At 39.4% G+C, this 23178-nt stretch overlaps 2 protein-coding genes across 2 annotated transcripts; one reads left to right on the top strand and one right to left on the bottom strand.

Moving 5' to 3' along the window:
• Positions 1-384: 384 nt before the first annotated feature.
• LOC140938724 (probable G-protein coupled receptor No18) lies at positions 385-2544 on the bottom strand. The gene has a single exon (XM_073388232.1). The coding sequence runs from the start codon at positions 2541-2543 to the stop codon at positions 1458-1460; it is 1086 nt and encodes a 361-aa protein (XP_073244333.1). The 5' UTR covers position 2544; the 3' UTR covers positions 385-1457.
• Positions 2545-11843: 9299 nt separating this feature from the next.
• Positions 11844-18880, top strand: LOC140936837 (uncharacterized). Its single transcript, XM_073386335.1, has 2 exons — positions 11844-12696; positions 14283-18880. Exons 1-2 carry the CDS (start codon positions 11844-11846, stop codon positions 18341-18343), a joined length of 4914 nt encoding a protein of 1637 aa, XP_073242436.1. The 3' UTR covers positions 18344-18880.
• The last annotated feature ends 4298 nt before the right edge of the window (positions 18881-23178 follow it).

Below are 23178 nucleotides of genomic sequence, written 5' to 3' on the forward strand. Positions count from 1 at the left end.
TTCAAACCACAGAGGCGTAGCCAGGATTTTTCGAAGGGGGGGGGGGGGGGGGGGTCACAGAGGCTACTCACCAGATTGTCATGTCGACCTCCACGCCCATATTAACTGAAGACAAGAGCCGTTGACGAAAATACTTCACAAAAAAACAAATTTTAAAACAGTGGGCTTTTCAACAATGGCTTTTAAGACCAAGATATTGTCATGGCGTTTTCGCTACCTGAATATTGTAGGTTGTTTGCTCAAAAGAAGGCCTACCAAGGGGGGGTCGCGGGCACCCTAGGACCCCCCCTAGCTACGCCCCTGAACCACAATGCGATTATAAGTTTCAAGGACAACTATTAGAGACAAACAATTTAACATCCTGGTTTCTGTATGCTTTATTACTTTGAATCACTTACATGTCGGCTTTGATTGTACGTTTAAGACCTGAATTGATTTATCTTATAAAAGTCATAAAAACGCCGGGCTTATACAAGCTATATAGGCGTATGCAGTACTCAATTGTGCGTTATTTGAGCTAGTTCGTTATAAAACCGTTGGTGATATATCTCAACTGCGGTCTGATATATGTCGATGAGGTTCACTGATCAAAAATCTCGATCTAACCTACTACTCTGTAGGCTCCTTTAAAAAATTAGACGCGAGTATAACTGTCACTGCAGTGTTAGCTTGTGTATTATAAATATGTATTAAGCCTTGTTCGTATTTAATTCTAACCAAATGTCTGCATAGAGTTGGCCTTGCTAGAAAGGGTTGTTTTCATCAACTCTACAAGAACTCTTTTCAAAACCCGACAACCGTGGCCTGACTAAATGAAGGTTTCGGCTTGGTCTTGTAGCTGGAAGCAATTCTCTTATTCAATTCCCCCTTGCTCCTGTGTGAAAGTGACAGGAAAATTTTTCGAAAATTAGAATTAGATCCCTAAAGGTTACTAATCTGGGTGTGACTGAGGCTTTATTTTACCCCTTCTTGAAAGGAGACCATATTCCAACAATGTGTGACAGCATTTGTCTTTTTATAATGGTTAATTCTCTACGCACAACCCCAACTGATACCTTTATGGCCAAAAATATTGGTATTCCGTTCTGAACACCCTAAGTGAGACCAAAATCTGTAACTTCAACCCCCAAACAAGAACTGTCCCCATGGGAGTGTCTTCTCCGAGCACTACGTATCAAGCGCGACGCTTGCATGTCATCCTAGTGCTGGCCAGTCCCAGCCAAGTCCCTAGGCATGGCGTTAGGAGAGAGGGTCTCTCCTTGCGCCCTGTCTCTGGCCGTTGTCTCCTGCCCGAGCGAAGTCTACGAAAGGGTACCGGTAGAGTCCAGGATTGACCGAGTGAGAACGCACGTAGAGTGACTGGGCTGGTTCAATCCTTATCAAGCACTTGACTGCATGAACAGCTGTCACATGCTTCGGATGTTAACATCACAGAATTAGTGTCACTGTTAAGTTATTCAATATTTTTTGCACCTGAGACATTTGCCCATTTCTTTTTTAATGTCTCTCTTGACGAACCCATAGACCAATGGGTTCATAGCTGAATGGGCCAACAACAGCAACCAAGACAAGTTCATCGTCGTGTTAGGCTCTGGATGAGAAATGTCGCCAACTTCTTCGAAATGGAGGTAGGCGGCAAACAGCCAACAAGCAACGAAAACTACGATCACAATACCAAGAACAGTAATGGAGCGGTCATGGTTTGGGTGACGCTGTTTTGGTTTTAGTGGCACGGAACGGCCATTATCTGTGGAGCGCTCAATATCGGAGTCTGGTCCACACACGCTCAGCTTGTCGCTTGGAGGTGGCTCGTGCGCACGCGTGCTCAGGTTCGAAGCGGAGAACTCGGTTTCTCTGAGCGCGTCATCGTGGTCGCTCAGCACTGCCGAGGAGTAGTTGTAGTCAACTTGGTCTTGCTGGCGTTTCTCGCGGTCTTTGTGTCTCCTTATGATACAGACGATGTGTAGATAAGCAAGTGGTAGTGCGAGACAAGGAAGCGCAATGAAAAATACGGTTTCCACTGTTGTAAACACTTTCATAGGCGAGGCAAATTTCTCGCGGTCGTCAAGCAAATAGGTGAAGTGAAGAAGAGCTACCACGAAAGGCACTGCCCAGCACAAGACAATAGGAATCACGTATTGTCTGACAGTAATGACTACTGGATACGTCAAAGGACGAGTCACTGACTTATAACGATCCCACGTCACTACACAGAGACACAATACAGATGAATATACAAAGAACTCGTACATCGCTAGCTGCGTTTCTCGAGAGCAGCTCACCCAGTGGGTGCAGAGCAGTTCGGGTGGGGTCACAAACAAGCCCACGCACAGGTCCGCGAGGTTCAATGACAAGACAAACCGGTTTGACAGGTTACGTCGTAGCTTACGTCTCGTCATTAAAAGAACTATCAAAAGCCCGTTGCCAAGTATCGTAAACAGGGCTATGGTCACTCGAAGCGTCCAGTACCACTTTGCTGTGGTAGCCTTGTACTGATGAAATTTTTCTGTTTGAGGAGATGACATGTTGGAAATAGTTATCATTATTTTGGGGTGCTGTAAATCCTGAAATGAGTAAAAGGAACTGTAAGGAGATAAAATTGATTCCAAATACATGTACTGTTGATTTTGCCGTTGCATGGACTGTATTTTGCCCCGGCACCTGCGAACCGAAAGGAAAACTGTCCTCTGGTTTAAACAGCACATCAAAATTAGTAAAGATCATTAATTGCAGTGTTTTAGCATAAATCGTTTAGAAATGTCGTAAATAAAAAACGTTTTTTTTTTACATTAATATATATTAACCAGTATTTGACGTATGGTTTTAGCAATGTTTATCTGGTCGGCATGCAAGCTTTACGCAGTAAAGTAAACATTTCACAATGAATTATTTCATATATACTTCACATTATTTCAGAATTCATTAAGTTACATTTGCCTCCTCTCATATTGAAAGACGTGGTCAAATTATCAGGTTGCCGAATGCTATGATCTTCTATCTAGAATACGTCTGCCCAACCGAAATATATAAAACTAGGAATTGAGGTTATCTGTTTTATGGCCACTAAATCAGTGACTCGATCTGCGATAGGTTTTGCACAAATTTAAATTTGTCGTCAATGTAACAAAAAATCAGTAATTCTAATAATATGCATAACATTTGAAAACTAAATACAAAGCAAGACTTATAAGATTGTAAGAAAAAATAAACCGCCTCGACAAATGATTGATATTGAACGAAGTACTATGGGCCATGAATTACAATTTTGCTATTAAAAAAGGGGTTTAGACACAGGCCCCTCTTTCATGTTCGTAAAAATACATAAGGCTAGAAGGGCGGACAATTTTTCGGGTGACAAGCAGTATTCGACGGATTCGAGAAGAATTTTTGCGAGCATTGTCGGTAAAGGGATTAAGCCATTTTACGACTGAGCAGATTTCATCTAAGCCTACTCTGCGAGAAGAAAATTCGCAAAAATGATGCCATATTTTTGACAATATTTTAATGTCTCAGAAAAAAAATGATCTTTTACCTGTTCCTCTGGGATAAACTGTAGAATTTGGAATTGATTGCACTGCCAGCCTGCGCGATTACGTATCAAGATTGTGAAGATATGGTTTACGTTTAACGTTATAAAACGTGCTTATCAGAACAAATGTCTTTCTAAACGGCAGCCCGGTCCTCATGAAAGACATGAAATAGTCATATCCGCCTGCAAAACAGGTGTCATTAGGAAAAAGATTATGCCGCAAAAGTTATAATTGCAATTATGCCATGTGTAACTTCAAGTCAAAACGTCTTTGAATAACTTATCAGCGTCCACATTTCATATTACTTTTTCATATATATATATTTTTTTAAAGTTTTTTTGAATTTCAGAATTGTCGATTCTGGAAAATAAATGATAATTAAATTGATAGTTTTTATCGGAGAAAAAAGAGAAGCGGCTTTTTTGAAAAAAAATTTCACAGAATGTTGCCAAAAATATTGTAAATTTCTATTTCAAAGCGTTTTGTATTATGAAATCAGTACACCAGTCCTAATATTTTTAAAACCATATTTCAGCTGGAAATTTAGCTCATTCTTCATTCTACTCGCGTTTTTCTCTTTGAAGAAAGCAATATAAAGTAAGAATGAGAGTTGGAGCCGTCATTTCGCTTCATACAACATCGAAGGTACAATACCTGAAAACGCTTTCTTAAAGATTCACTGATCCGCATAGTCAGATCTGTCTGCAAAACAGATGTTATCGTCATCACTGAAGTTATAATAAACGAAAGCCATTATGATGATAGATCACATTATTACCACTGAAAACTTCAATTTGACACACCAAAACAAAAGCGTGTTTTGCCTCTCATTTACATTTAGATTTAGTATCAGTCTTAGTTCATTATCCGCAATTCATAAACTAAGTATAGATAATTTGTAGAAAGAAATAACGAAAAGAAAGAAAGAAACTTAGAGCTTAAGAAAGAAGGCAAAATTCAAAGGCAACGAGTCACAACCTTGTTCAGAAAAGTGGTTACACATTGATCACTGCTCTTTCGTCTCGATAATTTTTTTCTCTGATTAATATGTTGCCTCTCGGTATTTTCACCATTCTAGAACCTCTAGACTAATTTCTCTTGCGACTTATTTTTCAGGTGGTGTTTTTCGTAAATATAACACATTTAAAGGAGAATGTTTTCTGTTTTTTCCCGGCCTGATGACATACTTGGGATTAATTCCCGCTGCTTGATATTAATCTGCAGCTTAGTACGTCTGACCTCTATTTCTTATGGATTTTTTTCTTTCCCATTAAACTGACTGAGAGCAACTCTAAAAAAACTTCGTAGTCTCAAGCTCAGCAAACTAATTTCTTCAGTATCTCTAAGTTTGGCGTAAACGGACTACTCGAGGCGGCGGCGCCCCGGAAGAACAGCTTGCATTACCATTTTATAAAATACCACAGTTTCAAAGTTTCCGATCTCATTCTAGATTTTTTTGCAGAGGAAAAATCAGCAGCAGTAGAGTTCCAAGGAAATCCAGCATAAAAGCGTAAAGAAAAAGGCGCTGAAATGAAATGTCGAGTCCAGCTCAAGCTCAAAACCTTGGCTTGGCATGGGTTTTGCACAGAGACAATGCTTTTCGTGAAGATACTCTTTAGACTTTGTCTAGCCTGTTTGATAAAGGGCGAATTAGTTTGATCAGAGGGTAGATAATTCATTACCGTCTTCACTCTTTGTCAAGTTTCATTTAGGGGTGGAAAATCCGTTTAAATTCATTCATTCTCAGACACGTTTGAGAAAAAAGTCAGGAAGGTGTCGAGGAGAGGTTTGAAGGGGTGACCGATGGAGTAACATTTTGAACGCCTGATGGGCTTTTAGACATTTTATACCATTTTTAGTATCCAAAAAAAAAAGGGATCTACCGCTTCAGAGATTCTGTGCATAACACCCATCAAAATGTGAAACGTCACGTGTTCCTGAAAGAGGTTGTTAGATTGTTTTAAGGTTACTGAACTAAAATGACGGCCTATAGAACGCGCCCTTTAACCGATGAATTCACAGGATAACTCCACTTCAATAGAAAGCATGCACTTGAAACGGCACTAGCCCGCTTGAGTTGATTTTACGTATTTCAAGTCTCGGTGGATCTTCCCTGGCTGCATGCGAAATTGGCACATTTCGAATGACCTTTTATCACAAAGTATTAGAATCCTTACGCAAAACAAAGCTGCCGTTTGATTTTGCTAATATTTAGTTCTCGTAAGTGATATTCCATAAACCGACGCCGAAACCGAGTCCCGGACGCACGTGAAAACATGTTACTGATACTGAGCTCGGTCCAGACTTAAAATTTCCTAAAAGCAACCGGAAGCAGGGAATCGGGTTTATAGCGGCAAAAGTTGAAAGAGAAGGGCAACTCGCTAAACAGCAAGAACTTGCACGGAGTGTTTAATTCATTTGTATTTCTCAGCATAAATACGTTCTTAAAAGCACGCACAGTTAAATACTAACAAAATCTGCTTCTTTATTGCCTGTCATTTTTAATAAAAAAAGGCTCTTAGAATTCTCTTTTTCGTTCATTTATGTTTATTTTCGAAGATCAATAATGTATGATTTTCATCTCTTTAACAGCGTAGCAATTGAGGGCATACATTCATTTGCGAGAGGCTCTCAATAACTCAGATGAGCCGCATAAGCGTTATAATTATAATCGGGGATGGGTTTTTAATTCCAGCTTTTAATATGGTTGCATATACGACTTCGTTAACGTGTTAGCTGAATGTTAGAAACAAAGATAAAGCGTGTAGAAATGCAAACAATGTTGGAAATAACGCTAGAAAAAATATCAGCAACTGGAAAGTTTTTGATTATGATGCGATCAATATATTTTACTTTTCAATTAAAATTTGTTTAAGTTTAATTTTTACAAACCATGGTAACTATGCGACCCGCTGTCTTTGGGTTTGAAAAGCTGGCTTTTTGAATAATAATGCAAATTTCTACAATTAAATATGAGACGAAAAAGTAGTAATAACCGAAATACTTATTTCAGGCTGTCCTGTACGAATCTAGATTCATTAAACATTTATACCTCACTTCATCGAGATTTGAAATTTTAATCTGGTTGCGTGTAATTATATCGTGTATACCTATAGCTACTGTTTTGATAAAAAAAATTGCCAATCGTGCTGCTTATTTCGAACATTATATTTCCTGCGGTCAGGATTGCAAGGAGTCAAAGTAATTGTTTTTCCATTTTGAAGGAAAAATTTGAACTTAAACAAAACTTGGCGCTTGATTCATCGGTAAACTATTGAAGCCAGAGGAGTTTCCAGACATAATGAATTTTAAAAAGTTCGTTATAGGGCGCGTTTTGCCCAAGTTCTCGAAGCCGATCGACAAATGACGTGCATTTTTGTAAAGTAGTTTACTGCTTACCTTTTGAATAGTAAAGGTGCTTTCTTTTCTTTTCGAAAATATTCTCGCTAACGCGCTGTCTTGTTAAGAATCGTTTGATATGACATCATGCTTGGATGTTGTTAATTGCAAATTGGAAATGGATAACAGTGCATCGCATTGGTCAACAAAAAACACGTGGTCAATAAAAATCTCCTGAATGGTAAACATGACTTGCAAACATGACATGGCTTTGTGTAACAAGTCACGTGTACCGAAAGGAATGATCTTTACCCTGGCAGTTTTGCTAAATAAATTCTCTGTCAGCGTCATATCTAAATGTTGCCTCCGAACGTTGAAAATTATTTTAAGTTTCCAATTGAAAATAAAAACGTGACGCTCAACAAATTCATCTGAATGAGTAAACATGGCAGGGATATCCCCTTATTCATTATTAAATGAAAGTGGTTTTCAACTTGTCCTTAGACTGGCAGGAAACGGAGTGATAATATCATTGGAAGGAAGCATTTTAAATTTCTAATTGACGAATACTGAAGGTGGCCTAATGCTAATAAATCGAGAGATTTAGTTTCCTTGGCATACATTTTGATAGGAGAGATTTCCGCCTTTTTCCCGAGTCCAGAAAAAAAACTGTGCTCAGTTTCTCGAACAGTGGTAGTGGCACAGTCCAAGTTAGCCTAAACAGGTTTTTGAAAATAAATGGTAGTTAGCAGAAGTTTAGCCTATTTAGGTTCTTAAATAGGCTGTAATTTTCTGAAGAAAAAAAATACAATATAGCTCAGAGTATTTAGTGGTTCAGCTTATTCCTCATGTAAAATCTGCAAACCATTTCATTGCAGTTGGGGTGATGGGCACCTATGTCTCAAAAGAGGATTTTAAATGAATTTTTTCATGCTTAGATTTTAGAAAATAAGAACTTGTTTCAAATTTTAGGCTGAACAGGTTCTTATATAGCCGGGGGCGGGGTGGGGGCTTAACTGGCAAATTCTAGCCTAACAGGTTCTTAAAATCCAACTTCTTAGTCGGGGGGTTTTTACTCTAGTCGAACGCAGTGACCACCGAATAAAAAATTATATGCGACTTTTGAGTTCCCCATACGGCAGATTTTTCCCCACAAAATTTGACATAACTATTGTTTTCAATTTCTCTTGGAATTAATAATCGTCCCTTGAGAAACTAAAATAACACTTACGCAAAGATGTTGTGGGCAAAAAATTGCATTATGGAAATTGAAAGTCGCAGATCGCAGAAAATAGAGTCTTTTTACTCATGTGACCAGCAGTTATGCAAATTTATCAGAACAAAAGAATTTTTTTTACGTAAGGTGAAACTCCCACAAGACTGGTTTGGAACACCATTATGGCTGACATGACGTCATGCCATGATGGCCCTTCTCATTTGACGAAACAGAAAACGATCGGCTTCTGGACGAACCTAATAATCGGAAGCAGAACTAATCGATTTTTACTCATCAACTCTGGGTTTGTCATCACATGTGAAGTTCCAAGTCAGAACCAGGCCTGCTTACTCAGAAGAAAAAAATCTCGGTCCTCTCTCTTCGCTAACGAAACGCGAAAAGCTCGCTCTTTCTCTCGCAGAAACCTTCATGACATCATCGTGTTCGAATGTTGTTGAAAACTGAAAGTAGGGAACAGTTAACTAACAATTATAGTGGAGTAAAATGGAGTATAACGTTGGCGTTCTTATATTGAAAAGAATTGTTGGTTGTTATTTCTTAATTAAAAAAAAAATGGAATTAAGGCCAATTAATTGCATTAGACGGAGATCGAAAGATCAATTAAATTTTGTCTTTAGAGGCTTTGAAATCGTGAGGAGTTAATATTCTTCCAACTAAACTTCGGCATAGTGTAAGGAAATGAGTGTATGATGGCGAAAAACCGTAGAAATAGAATCTGGTAAAGTAAAATCTATCAACTGAAGATTTTGCAACAGAAAGACACGCGAGTTGATAGAATACACTTAAAGGACTTAATCAAAGCAAAGGTACTTTGATCTTAACCCTTTAAACCCTAATATCAAAATTTGAATTCTCATTTGTTGCCCCTATTCATTTCCCACAAAAGTAGTGGGGGGAAGTTGACAAAATATCAAACAAATTCATCTTGTGTGATCATGTCCCTTACACTCATAACCATTCTGTTTTACAAAGCATTGATATTACAGGGAGAAATTTGATGCTGATCACCCGTAGGGCTAACACACGCACAGTCAAAGTTTCCAGTATCTCTCTTTACCACTCCAAGGGGACTGAGGCGGCGTCTTTTACTTATTTGTATATTACTTCCGCCTTTACCCTATCAGTTGCTTTGCACAACCTTCCCCAACACTTTCACGGCGTTTTTCTTGGGTACTTTTTACCAATCATCAACATTTCAGTGTAGGAGGATCTTTTTCCATGCTCCGATAACCAACAGTACGTATTACTAAGCTTTCTGTTAAACTTTTTCTTGCGTACAGTTAGACAGTTTAGACTGAGCGAAATCGTCTCTAGCTCCTGGATAGCTTGACGGTGACTGAATGTTTATAACAAACCTTCTCTGTTCAGCGGCCGTAAACGATGAATTCAATTTTTTGAAAGCATAGTTTAGGACTAACAGATAGTGTATATAGCACCGACTGATCGATATGTATTGCGTGGATGGGTCCTTGCTAACAAAACGTTATTGCGCTTGAGGTACATCAGGTACCGCATCCTTTGTGTGCCACCACATTTGCATAATCCGTTTTCGGTTTCACTTTTATCCCAAGCTCCGTTTTTATACAGTGTGAACGCATAAATTAAACAAGTTTCCCGAGCATTTAATTCATGATGACGCGTTTATTAAACTTTACTCTCCACTTTTGCTCCCCCAAAACTCGGCTGATTCAGCTGGGACACCACTTCTTATAATGCTTTAATCAGCAATTTATAATCCTAATGGGGACACCAAAATAATAACGCTGGTTTAGTCGTTTAGTAATTCTTATTTTCTAGAAACTTCCCACTTCTGGCTAGAAACGAATCAGATTCGCTTGATCAAACCGAGCTTTCCCGGCCCGGCGATATTTCGTCTTATGCAGCGAAATTTATTTTCGGTGTATCGACCACTTACTAGTCGTGAAATTTCGCGGATATTTCGTCTTATAATTAGGCGAAAAATCGCAATTTGTTAATTTGGGTTAGGTTCGCTGTAAAGACTTTTGCACAGCAGTACTGTACCAGCTCAGTCTTGATCTAAGGCAGAGGTCTTCGGAATTCTTAAATGTTAAATAATACATAGGATTTAGCTAGAGCTTCCGTTTATGTAGTTTTTAAAAAAAGTAAGGATTTTTTTTTAAAAATAAGGATTTCCGTACAGCTCCATACATAGGGTATAATTCATGCAGCAATTTTATACTATTTTACACCAATAATTTACATAAAAAGAGTCGAAACATGTATCAGCGGTATGCATAATAAATGCTACCCGGGCAGAGCCAAGAATATGCATGGTAACTTCAGGGTATAAATCCTGGCTTATTGCGTGAAGTTTACCTTGATCATAGCGGCAGAAACATAACAGATTTCAGTGAACGAGACTTCACTTTACCTTGTTCTCGTCTTAAATGTCCTTAAAACTTGAAAGCGATATATATATCAATAATTAATCTCGGGTTAGTATGTTTGGATGGGTAATGTTAGAGGGTGACAGGTGGTCGCTTTCTTACTTTAATCTTTAATAACAGTTCGTAACCATACATAACTGATACAAGTGAACTAATACTAACATATACAATCGAACAAAAATACAAAAATGGTTAACAGGACGGTAGTAGGGGGAAACCAAATTCCCATGCTAAGACATACCCTCCAAAAAAGAAAAAAGAAAAAAATAATAATTAATTAATATATAAACATATATTAAAAGACTATAAGTTAGACTATAAATTATAAACCTAGATGCCTAATAATAATGCATAAACTTATAGTAAAGACACTATGCCTAGTATTTTAAGGTAAATTATGAGCGAAGGTACTTAATCAGTGAAACTTTAAAAGACTGAAGGCTAGGAGATGACATTACTTCAGAAGGCAAAGAGTTCCAATCATTAATATATCTATGAAAAAATGAATATTTAAAATAATTTGTACGAGCAACTTTGGGCCTTATTTTATACTCATGCTTACTTCTAGTTCGAGTTATTCCAATAATATCAAAGTAATGATGGCAATTGATATCACAGTAACCAAATATAATCTTATACATTTGAACTAGGCTAAGATATTTCCGTCTCAGTTCTAAAGAGTCCCAGGTTACTGGGTAAGGAAGATCGTTGATGTATGTAAAGAACAGCAAAGGCCCAAGTATACTGCCTTGGGGCACACCAGATGTAACACTTAATCAGTCAGATGCTTGACCTTTAATCACTACACGCTGTTTCCTTGACGTGAGAAAATCCCTTAACCAATTTAAAATCTGGCCTTTGATACCATAGCATTCCAATTTGTATAGGAGAAAGGCATGGGAGACTTTATCGAAAGCCTTGGCAAAGTCCGAAAACACTGCATCAACTGATCCAAGTTTATCCAAGGCCTGAAACCACTCATGTACTAATTGCAGTAGCTGGGTAATACAAGATCTTGATGGTCTAAATCCATGTTGATTGTCGTTACATACTGACATGGTAACACTCAGTGAGATTTGACTGTAGCTGTAAGCTTTCAGGCAGCCCTGCCATCACTATAGATTTTTTGACACAATTTTGTTTTTTTTGTGAAGGTCGATGGAGTTGTACAACCTGTACTGTTGTTAGTAACGGAAGTATCAGGTTCCTCTACAGCCGCTCTTCAGGATGGCACAACACACTACACCTGAGTACGTAAACTGGATTTCTTTCGCCCATGGCCTAATAAATGTTTTGTGTAATGGCCTACGCCCCTCTGTTACAAGAGAGATGGAGAGTTTTTATAATAAGGTATCGGCAGAAGTTGCAGCTTTGCACGTTGGACCCTGTACCTGCACTTTCGTCCCAAAGAGGAGACCAAACGAATATCATGACATGCGCACATGTACCTGGGCTAAAATCCTCCAGGGTCACCATAGAAGCATACCAAACTGGAAACAAAGTGATTCGACCAAGTGGACGGATCCAATCCAGGGTCCATGGGAGATAGCCAAACTTTTCATCCCTAATCTGGGGGGACACGTGATAGCGAGCGCAGAGGATATGGACGTCACGGGGATCTTGAATCTGATGGACTGGTGTGATCAATTCCGAACAATTCCTCGAAAAAAGATCGATCGGGTCCGTCATTATCGAAACCGCAAGTGGGGGCACGTGACCAAGCTAGAGTTAACCAATGCCGAAAAGGCCACCGTCTTTGGTGCAATGGAAGCGCTGCTTCAGGATCCCAAGTTAGCCCATGATCGAGACGCCCAGAATGCCCTGCATGAGATCCAGATACTTAAAACTGTGACAGACGTAAACAATTTTCAAGCACAAATTCTCACCCAGTATAAAGAATTGATCTTGGACCTTCAGACTGACTCCACACAAAATCTAAAGCGGTTAGAGCAACGGCTAAATATCGTTGAGGAGAAGTTGGAAAAAACAAATAACCTCCTTAAAACCAAAGGCAATATATATTCCTTTATGAACCATGTCAAGAATAGCGGGTTGTTTTTCTGCAGCAACCTAATTAAATGTACTCGAGTAATGTCGAAGCGGCTGCTTACTCCTTGGTTGATAATCATTTTGCTGTGTAATTTCAGTGTCACCCTTCTTGATCCCAGATCGTACCAAGACGGTAAGCAATAAGCTAAGGATATATTGCTAAATCTTTTAATTATTCAACACAGTTAAGAGATAGTGTGGTTTTGCAGGTTACATTCGACACGTTAGAATACAGGTCATCGTGCTACAAATTAAAGGACCAGAAATATCTCGACCGACCGTCTGTATGTTTACGCTACGAGTATCTCGGTCATAAGCACTCCTGGGGCGATTTAAATTTCCTGTAACATAACAAAAAAGATCGTTGCCGATAAATAGCTCTATTAACGTGGTAGATTATCTAGTATACTCCAAACTTCGCAGTCGCTCTAGAGCGGGTCTTTATAGCGAGGAATCGAATGGATTACGGTCTGTATCAAAAAGTCGTCTTCAAAGGCGTTTCAAAGACCGTAATTGCATATCTCGACTGACATATTACAGGAATTGTTTCCGTGCAGTTTTGAGAAAAAAAAAAACTTTAACTGCACTGCATTCATACACCAGCATACATTTCTAGGAGGCTTCAGAAAACCATTTTCCCGTAAATTTGAAGAGTAAGATGAACAAATTAAATAAGTTACCTGCCGGCCTTGGTTGGCCCGTATAGGAGGATTGGGTGCCCATAAGGTCTTGAGAAGAGAGCATACAACTAGCTCAGTCTCTCCTGGTCTACTTCGGGCACGATTTTCCGTATACGGCCCTCACAGTCGGCAAATAACATTTATTGCGTGCCTAGAAAATTCACATCCTTGCTTTATTTATTCATTTATTCATCCGTAATGTACAATGTTTATTAATTTAACCATCGCATCTTATTTTATAGTATATTTACAGGGGCGGATCCAGGATTTTTTTTAGGAGGGGGTGCACTCGTCTCTTGCTCGGATCCAACACCAATAAACCACATAGTTTTTTTTTTTTTGGCAGAATACCAGTTATATTAGAAAACCGCAGGTCATCTCAGGGGGGGGGGGGGGGTGCGCACCCCCTGCACCCTCCCCCTAGATCCGCCCCTGATTTACATCAATTTAGTGCTGTATATATTGCTCTCAGCTCTGCTCCTTTGAATCAGACAGCATTAGTTTTGATGTCCTTGCTTCTTGCGGCCACCGACGAGTCATCTAACGCCAGAATAGCCTGCTCCAGATGTTCAGATAGTGGGGGAGGTGCATAGAGAAGTGAGCACGAAAAAAAAAAAAAAACGGCGAGAGAGTTGAGGGTGGGAGAAAAGAGGAATAAACCCTCCTCTCTCCCTCTTCGTTTCTTCGCTCTTTTCCCTCCTCTTGTTCATGCTGAGGTATTATTCAAAATATCAATCGAAAGGGCCAATCTACATCTTACATTTATTAGTTTTTGCAGCAATTAGACTTTTTAAACTTATGTATATTGAGAGACAAAAACCAGGATTCGGGAAAGCGATGAAAAAAGTGCGGGAGGCGGGATTTTCGTGAAAAAGAGTGGGAAGGTGGAATCAGGATCGACCCCCAACCCCATCCCTCTTCCAGACCCTGACAGCTCAGTTTATAATATTAACTGAAGAGAATAATTCTTTATCCGAAACATGTTTTGAATTGACGGCTGAAAACGTATTTTACTGTAATAGTTTCTTTCTGTTCTTAGGATGTCCTGTGGAAGACGCTAGTGTGCCATTCGAAACCAAAGAGTTCAACATGCCAGACTACCTGGACGCAGCTCGAGCTGAAAACTTTACCGGTCGTCGGTGGCTCTATGAAGAGATCGAAGATGCATTTAAGGATAAACACATTGCTGGAGTGCAAATAGTTGGAAGTCCTGGGTCTGGTAAATCCGCGCTTTGTTCTCAGCTGATATGTTCACGTTCATCAAGCCCTATAATTCACACTTCTATTCTAGGATACCACTTTTGTAAGTACTCTGATAAAAATACTCAAATGGCAGGAAAGTTCGTTCGAAATTTAGCGGAGATGATAGCCCGCAGGCTTCCCGAATACGGTTATCTTGTTTCTAATAAATCGTTTATTAAGCGTTCGTTGAAGGAGGACTGCATTCATTATCAAGATCCTGTTGGTTGTTTTCAACTTGCTGTTTTGTCGCCTCTGAGAAACCTGACTAATAAACCGAGAGAAAACTGGTTTGTAGTCCTAGACGCCTTGGATGAATGTATTACACAAGGTGAAACAGGACACAGTATTGTCTATCTGCTAAACAACAAGATTCACCTGTTTCCGCCGTGGTTCAAGGTCATTGTGACTTTGCGAAATGAATCTGAAGCTTTTCTCCGTTCAAGTAAAGTGAAAACGATAGTTATTGATCCTGAAGACCCGAGAAACCTTGAAGATCTTGAAATCTTTGTGACGACAAGACTACTTCAAGAAACTCCTTTGTTGCATCGTTTAACATGGTGGTTTGGGGATGACAGCGTGAAAAGTGTCACAAAGTTGATAATCGAGGTTTTGAACAAAAGTCAAGGGAACTTTCTGTTCGTGAATGAGTTGCTTAATAATTGGGAGCAAACAACAACTGAATTAAGGAACGTGTTCGACTTACCGAAGTCGCTTGGAAATCTTTTTTACGCCTACTTCAAGAGGTTATATCCGAGTCAAGAGAGTTTTAAGTCTGTTCGGCATATTTTGGAATTATTAGTTTCGACATTTGAGCCATTGAAACGCAAGCAAATCTTCAAATTGCTCAAAACGGGAGAGAATAGCCTAGATGAATACGATTTTAAGAATAGCCTGAAGGGGCTTAGCCACTTTCTACAATATGGAAAAGACAATAATACTCTAACACTATATCACTTGTCTCTAACAGAGTGGCTCACCAGTGAAGAGAACAACGATTTTTTTGTGAGTAAAGAGAAAGGACACGAAAAATTCTGTGAGTACTATATCAGCCTGATTAGGGAAACAGAGGAAAGTAAGCTGTCGGGATACATTCTAAATTTAGCGCAACACATTGCCTTAAGTGGCATGAAAAAGGCCTTTGTTCAAGAATTTATTAATCTCCCTTCACAGACAGTCAATGCGTCAGATCTTCAAAACAATAGAACTCTACTTCATCGTGCAGCAACCGTAAACAACAGATCTGCACTAGAACTTGTTTTAAAGCATTTCAGTTGTATTGATTGTGTTGATGATCGCGGAATTACACCCGCGTTTTTGGCAGCAGAGCATGGGCTTGTGGACAATCTTGCTTTGTTGGTCGAGAAAGGAGCCGAAATCAACCAAAAAACAAAGACGATGGTTGAATTTAACAAAGAGAGGATAATACGAGCCTTACAACAGGCCGTAAATAATGATTCAGATATATCAGCTTTGAATCGTGCAATAGACATGTCTTTCCATCAGTCTAAATCAAAAGTGTTTGATTCATCGCTGCTTTACGCAGCAGCCCAAGGAGGGCACACGAGCGTTGTTCGTTATCTTATTAAGAACAATGCTTCTATTTCTATGTTGAATGGTGGGCAGCTGACTGCTATTCAAAAAGCCGCTGAAAATGGACACCTTGAGGTTGTTAAGACCCTGTATGATGCTGGCGCGGTTGTTGATCATACGACTTTGTATCGTGCAGCTGCAGACAATAGGTTAGAAGTGGTGGAATTCTTATTGAGCATCGGTGTCAAGGATGATTGTCTATCTGGCGAATGGTTTCAAGACAAACAGCGCATCCTTTTAGGAGAACCATTACCAGATGACACCAAAACATTGTATGATGACAAACATGATTTATCTATACGTCCTTCTGCTGTTTATGCAGCTGCTGCTTCAGGCCACAATGAAGTTGTTAATCGTCTCCTTTCTCAAGAACATAAAGCCGTTAATTGCCCTGCTTATTCAGGGAGAGACCAGGACGGTTTCATTGTTGATATGTTCCTCGGACGAAGCCGGCTGGTTACCTACTTTCATCACAACAGCAAAGGAACAACATTTGTTCTTCCCCGCGATTTGACAGAGTCTGGCGCCATCGAATGTAGAAAGCCTTTAAATTATTCAGTATTTCATCTACTTAGTTATCTCTCTTCGACTTCTGAATACAATAACGCTTTCTACCTACCTGAAAGATGCATTACACTTGATGAGCACTCAATATCGTGCCAAGAGATAAAAGGTCCTCTTGTTGAGGGTATTGACCGTTACCCAGAAAATCATTGGTTGACAAGCTCCTGTTTTGACGCTGAGGGATTTACACCGCTGCACAGGGCAGCACAAGGAGCCAATCTAGCAGCAATTCGTTATTTTCTTCGTATTGGTGTAGATACCTCTATTTTAAGTCTAAATGGACATGACGCGTTGACACTGGCAGTTCTTTATGCAGGGAGGAGGCGATTGTGGGAACGTGAGGGTCGAGTTGCAGCGGATGGAGATTTTCAACATCTGATACAGGCCGAACAAGCAGCTATCACGCTTCTGCGCCACGCAGTTTCTCGTGGATTCAAGGTCGGATGCAACTCCAGCAAACCAGACCTGACTTTATATCATTTAGCAGCATCTCGTGGATTAGTGAAATTTATAGAAACGTTGTTTAACGAAAGCGGTTTACACCAGTTAGATGTTGATTGCGCCAATGTGGATGGGATAACGCCCATATACCTTGCAAATCTTTTCCAACAGAGAGTACAAGACGGCCTCGACAATCCGTGGAAAAAAGTCATTCAGATAATTAAACAACATGGGGGTGAGATGCGATATCCTAGAGAAGATGCTGAGTACAATTTAATTTATAACGGCGTTTACGGCTGGATTCCATACGAGTTTACATTAGATCTCAGTGACATGATAAAACACTTCATTACGTCGTTTCTGACGTCGTATGGAAAAAGTGAGAACAAATCATTTCGTTGCTCCTTCGGTCGTAACCTGGATTTAGCTCGTGAAAACTACTATCACGATTGGCTCGTGACATGGCTTTGGAGAAAAATCAGTGATACAGTTGGACCTGTTATTAAGCCTTCAGAGGAAGATATGTCGACCTCGAAAAGAGGCACGGGACCCCGTTTATCAAGGGAAAGAGAACGCTTTCGAAGAGATATGAGACGGTGTTCGTTGCACGTGACGCAGTTTCGTCGATATCTTTCAAAACTTATGTTGCATAAACAAGCCTATCCAAAAAATATCCTGAAGAACGATAACTGGGAAACCTTCAGCAAGGCACAAAGAAACTGGTTTCAAAAAGAACTTCTCATTCTAATGAAGATGCGTCATACGGAGGTCTTTCGAGCTTTTGCTTGTTTAAAATCGCTGTCTTTCAGACTTAGACCACTTTATCATTTAGATGCAAGATCGGTTACAAACAGTGTTCGACAGTATGAGAAAAACCCACGTGTTGACAATTACCTTAATTCAATTTGCGATAGCTTACAGTACATTTTTGACAACTACGTATCGTTTAGGATAAGTAGTCAAGAACCTTCTGAATTCAGACTTAGAGAAAATGAGTTTTTCAGTCGTTCTGGGTTTTTCAACGGGCCAGTGAAAGTATTTAGACAGGCTTCCCTTTTTGGAAGTAATCCCATCGAATGGCCCCTGGAATTTTTTCTGAAGCGCTCACTGGGTTTCTTTCGTCGTTATGATTATCTTAAGACTCTACACATAGGAATAGAACCACGTACTTATGTTCATCTTTACCCCGACAAAATTCGACGACTTATGAACCGTGATAAAATCTGGTATGGTCGTAGCCAGTTAGCAATGCGGTTTAACTGATCCAATTGTCGACAGAATCTAAAGAGGGTGATCTTTGACTGAAATAACAACCGACTAGTGATTTGAAGGAACTCTAAGAGCATTTCTCCGTTTCTTTCTCTATTCTTTAACGTCAGATTTTTGTCTTAACTTGAATTGCTTACTGTTACCAGGTTCAGGCAGTCTGAAATGTCACACGTCTCCACTCCCTAAGAGGGTCTGGATGGGGGGTCCAAATGTCAGTTGTCAGTTAAAACATTTTGGCCATTTGTCAGTTTAAGCTTTTTGTCAGTTGTCGGTTAAATAATTGTTAATAATTAACCATGAAACTTATTTGTTTATTTTTGATCCAATGTTTAGCTAAAAAGCCAAATATGATGTGAATTAAACATAAAATTCGAAAACTGATCAGTAGTTCCTTGATTTTAATCAGTTTTTTTGAAAGCATTTTAAGTGCCCTCTGTCGGGAAAGAAATAGGTGATGCTTAACTTGATTATTTTGTGATTAAATATTAATCAGAAATTGACATTTGTAGCGCAAAGAAGTTAGATTTCGTGTCATTAGAGTTCACAATAATATAGACAAAGTCCGAGTGTATTTACGATATATAACAATTATTCACCGAAGTGGAGGTGGCTAGTAGTGAATATTTACCGAGGCCGCGAAGCGGCGAGGTAAATATCCACTACTAGCCACCGACACTCAGGCGAATAATTGTTTTAGTATATACTAAAACAGTGAGATAATTGAGCACAAAACTTATGATTTTAAACTCATTTACTGTTGCCAACGATTACAATTTTGGCGCGCGATGACCGAGCGGCCGCGGTCGTCACTTTTTCTTGGCGACAAATAAAACTTTTGAAGGCGTTTGTTTAGCTCTTGCGGGGAAGTTTCTTCAAAAGGAGTTGTGAATTATTTTTCTATTTAAAATTGTTCTGTAAAAAAGATTATTAAATTTAGTTTTAAGCTTATTTATGAACAAGTAAACTAAATAAAGTAGCGCATGACTTAAGCTTAATTTGCATTTGTAAACAAAAAACTTTTTCACCGGTTTTGTTGCCCCCGCAGGGATTTCGCCCAGAAGGGGAAATCCCAAAGGAGGTACTCTAGTAACTCGCGCGTATGTTAAGGAAAGTACTTACAGATGAAATATACAGTCGGTATACCAGAAAAAAATCTCGATTTGCTTGAACAGGGGCCGTGAGGAAATGATGACGTTTCTATTGTTTTCGCCCGTAAGTACGAAATGGTTAGGATGACGGAAAGACAGAAAATCCGCCTTGGTAGATTTTGTGACATTTATTGTGCAGTCATACCTCGATACTCTTTTGCGTTACGTGTTATCAGTGACTTTCTGTGGAGCAGTTGTTTTGAAAGGTATTACCCAAAAGACACTCGTTAAGCGCAGATGAAGTTATAAGGTGCGTATAACTGTGTATATCGATAAACACTCGGAAAGTTTGCCAGACGCGAGTTCACAAATCTTTGATTGGAAACCTTGCCAGATACTCTTTATCTTTTTTTGACCGGAATAAGATTCAGCCCCAAACAAGCAAGACCAGTGAACAACGGCTAGCTTATCACTAGCAGAACAATGGACGATTAATTTTCTGTGCTGACTTTTTCCCTGCTCACAGATGTCCTTCCGCTATAAAGTTTAAAATAAGACTACAATGCGCGAGCGTGAATTGGTCAAACGTCCTTTTAATTTCTAAGGCTTACTTTCCGGCAAAGAAAATGAACTGAATGTAAAATGTGAAAGAGAAAGTTTAGATAATGTTTTGTTCAAAGTTGTGTAAATGGAACTGAAACTGTGCATGGAACCTCGGTGTATGACATTTGCAGACTGCAGACCGCAGACTGTAGACTGCAGACTGCAGACTACAGACTACAGACCACAGATTGCAGATTGTAAGTTAAAAGACACCAAAAGTCTTCCTAATAAAGGTGACGCCATCAAAAATATAACATCGTGTGAAAGTGAGAAAGTAGCCTGGGAACAAGGTTGATATTTTTGCGCAAAGTTACATTGGTCTCATTTCCAAGATACTGTTGGCTATTCTTCACCGACGCGACTCTTTATTGACTCACCCGGCTTATCACTAATTGCGTTGATTCTTAATTCTTCTTTGATTATTGTGAATTGATAATGACAGGTAGTAGTGCCCACTAATGCCTGTCTAAATAGTAGTCTTTTGTAAAAAAGAGTTTTTAGATTGCGAGCACTTCGTGCTCACTACAGTTACGTCGACAAAAACAACTAGGATAGATCACGGACATTTAACACCTTTCAAATGACGTGTTTCATCTTAGTTAGCAGTATTTAAGGATATGCTAAATAATCTAAACCGAACAGATCCTACCTGGACTCGACGAATTACCGGAAGTGCATTTTGAATTTCTAAATAGGCAAATCGACAATGGCTTTTTTAACAGGCCAATCATTGCTCATACTCAAATCCTAGTACACAGGTGAGGCCCCCGCACAATAAGGATTCCGGCGCTGTTTCACAGACAGACTTATATACCGTAAAATTCCGAAAATTATAAGCCCCGGGGCTTATATTTTTCAAAGGCCCCTTTTGAAGGGCTTATTTTTGGAGGGGCTTATGGACGGAGGGAAATTTGCGTTTCAAAATCGATTGGGCTAGCTTGTAGTGGGAAGGAAATTTACCATTTTTGCTTTGTTTTACTTTGTATTCGAGAGCAAATTCCATGTACAAGCCCCCCGGGGGGCTCATATTCGGAGGGGTGATTTAACGGAAGGTTTTTTGCGTTACGATTTTGAGGGGCTTATTTTCGGAATTTTACGGTAACCAGAGTTTAGTTTCGTCTGTGGAGCAGGCTCAATTGCTAGCCTGTTGCTATCGATTCATGAGCAAGTTTGTGACATCGGCAGACATTATTCTGCTCTAATTCAATACGCGAAGAACAGCCAACAACTCCTTCAGAAATGAGGTCGGTGTAATTTGCGTGAAAAATATAAATTTCGCTTCTAGGCCTTACATGTACTTCTTGGAACAAGGTAATGTTGATGATGATGCCACCTTTATTACGATATTTTTGGTTTCATTCAATTTACAGTCTTGCTGCCTCACGCAGTCTGCAGTCTGCAGTCTACGGTCTGCAGTCTGCAGTCTGCAAATGTCATACACCGATGGAACCTTGCGTTTCCTGTATTTATCTCACCTATTGTATGTAATATGTGTGAAAATCTCCACTATGAATCGGTATATTTCAAAGAGCTACACAACGAGCAAGAATACTATCCCGGAATACTATTGACCGACAATTTACAGAGCGGGGGCAGCTGTAGTGTCAACTATTACTAGTCGATAAATTCAAGTAAAAAAGACAAAGCTTTACCTGTTAAAACTTCCAAACCGAACTTCGTCACCTTCTTCATGTATTTTGGGAATAGCTTGCTTGATTAGTTGAGAATTTTCTTAGTTTGTTACGGCAGCACTCGTGACCGGGAAGGCATTTTGCTCGCAACTTACGTGAGTTTGGCGTCGCTCGCTCAGAGGAACTGGAGGTGAATCAGTGAATAGTGCAGGATATTCACTTTTCCGTGACGCGCGCAGCATGTACATGGCAGCCGAGAGTGCTGTCGTGTAGGTTAAAACAGTGACTTCTTTTGGTGGAATTTGCTATCTGAACAGTCATTGTATTAGAAGAAAGTATTAATTTAATGTTTGAGTTCCTTAAGAAGATGAATACACTCGTTGTTAACGATACCGGCATAGTGACAGATGTACCTGTTGGTTTCCAGCCGCCCCGTTGGTGCCCATCCGGATGGACACGAACAGGGCGTCTCCATAAAAAGCTCATGAATTTTTTTTAAGCCCAGTGTCTGCAGGATTTTTTTTTCTGAGGCACAGACTTTGCACGAAATTTTTTTCCTACACATTTCTTCTTTTATAACTTATCTACGATTTACGTAAGATTTATATCATAATATCATGTCTAAGAGAATCACTTATTATAGTTTACCACTTGGTTCCTTTTTGCCATGTGCCTGTTCAGTAATCAATCACATAAAGATTATGTTAAAATGTGTTTTGGCACATGAGCCGCAGACATTTTGACGTCTTCTGTGATCTATTACCGAAAAGACCTGCTCAAGGCACAAAGGAATCTTATCTATTTGTCTAATTCAATGAACAGAAAAAAATAATCGGGAAACTTAAATCGTAGCACGCTTCCCGTAGCGGATTGTAACTGTTACTCAGTTTAGGCATTTTCTCAGTCACCAACGCTGCTCTTCTTTCCTTCTCTTTCTTGATACTTCTGTACTTGTAAACAGTTTCTTCAAAACTTAATTCTTTCACCGTGTTCACTCCGCGTCTCAAAGCGATGACAACTGCTTTGTTGTTTGTTGTTTTTTTAAATTAGCTTTTTAAGGCATTTTTCAAGTCGCCCAAGATTACTTTGTCTCGATATTACGTGTAAACATTTGCTGCTAACCATTAATAATCGTCCCTTGAGAAACTAAATAACACTTACGCAAAGATGTTGTGGGCAAAAAATTGCATTATGGAAATTGAAAGTCGCAGATCGCAGAAAATAGAGTCTTTTTACTCATGTGACCAGCAGTTATGCAAATTTATCAGAACAAAAGAATTTTTTTTACGTAAGGTGAAACTCCCACAAGACTGGTTTGGAACACCATTATGGCTGACATGACGTCATGCCATGATGGCCCTTCTCATTTGACGAAACAGAAAACGATCGGCTTCTGGACGAACCTAATAATCGGAAGCAGAACTAATCGATTTTTACTCATCAACTCTGGGTTTGTCATCACATGTGAAGTTCCAAGTCAGAACCAGGCCTGCTTACTCAGAAGAAA

Source organism: Porites lutea, chromosome 5 (assembly GCF_958299795.1).
Source record: "Porites lutea chromosome 5, jaPorLute2.1, whole genome shotgun sequence".
NCBI classification, from domain to species: domain Eukaryota; kingdom Metazoa; phylum Cnidaria; class Anthozoa; order Scleractinia; family Poritidae; genus Porites; species Porites lutea.

Excerpts from the sequence above, each read along its gene's own strand:
- LOC140938724 (XM_073388232.1), bottom strand. The coding sequence starts at position 2,543 with ATGATAACTATTTCCAACATGTCATCTCCTCAAACAGAAAAATTTCAT.
- LOC140936837 (XM_073386335.1), top strand. The coding sequence starts at position 11,844 with ATGGAGAGTTTTTATAATAAGGTATCGGCAGAAGTTGCAGCTTTGCAC. Across the intron at positions 12,697-14,282 it reads TCCCAGATCGTACCAAGACG|GATGTCCTGTGGAAGACGCT; the intron begins GTAAGCAATAAG and ends TTCTGTTCTTAG.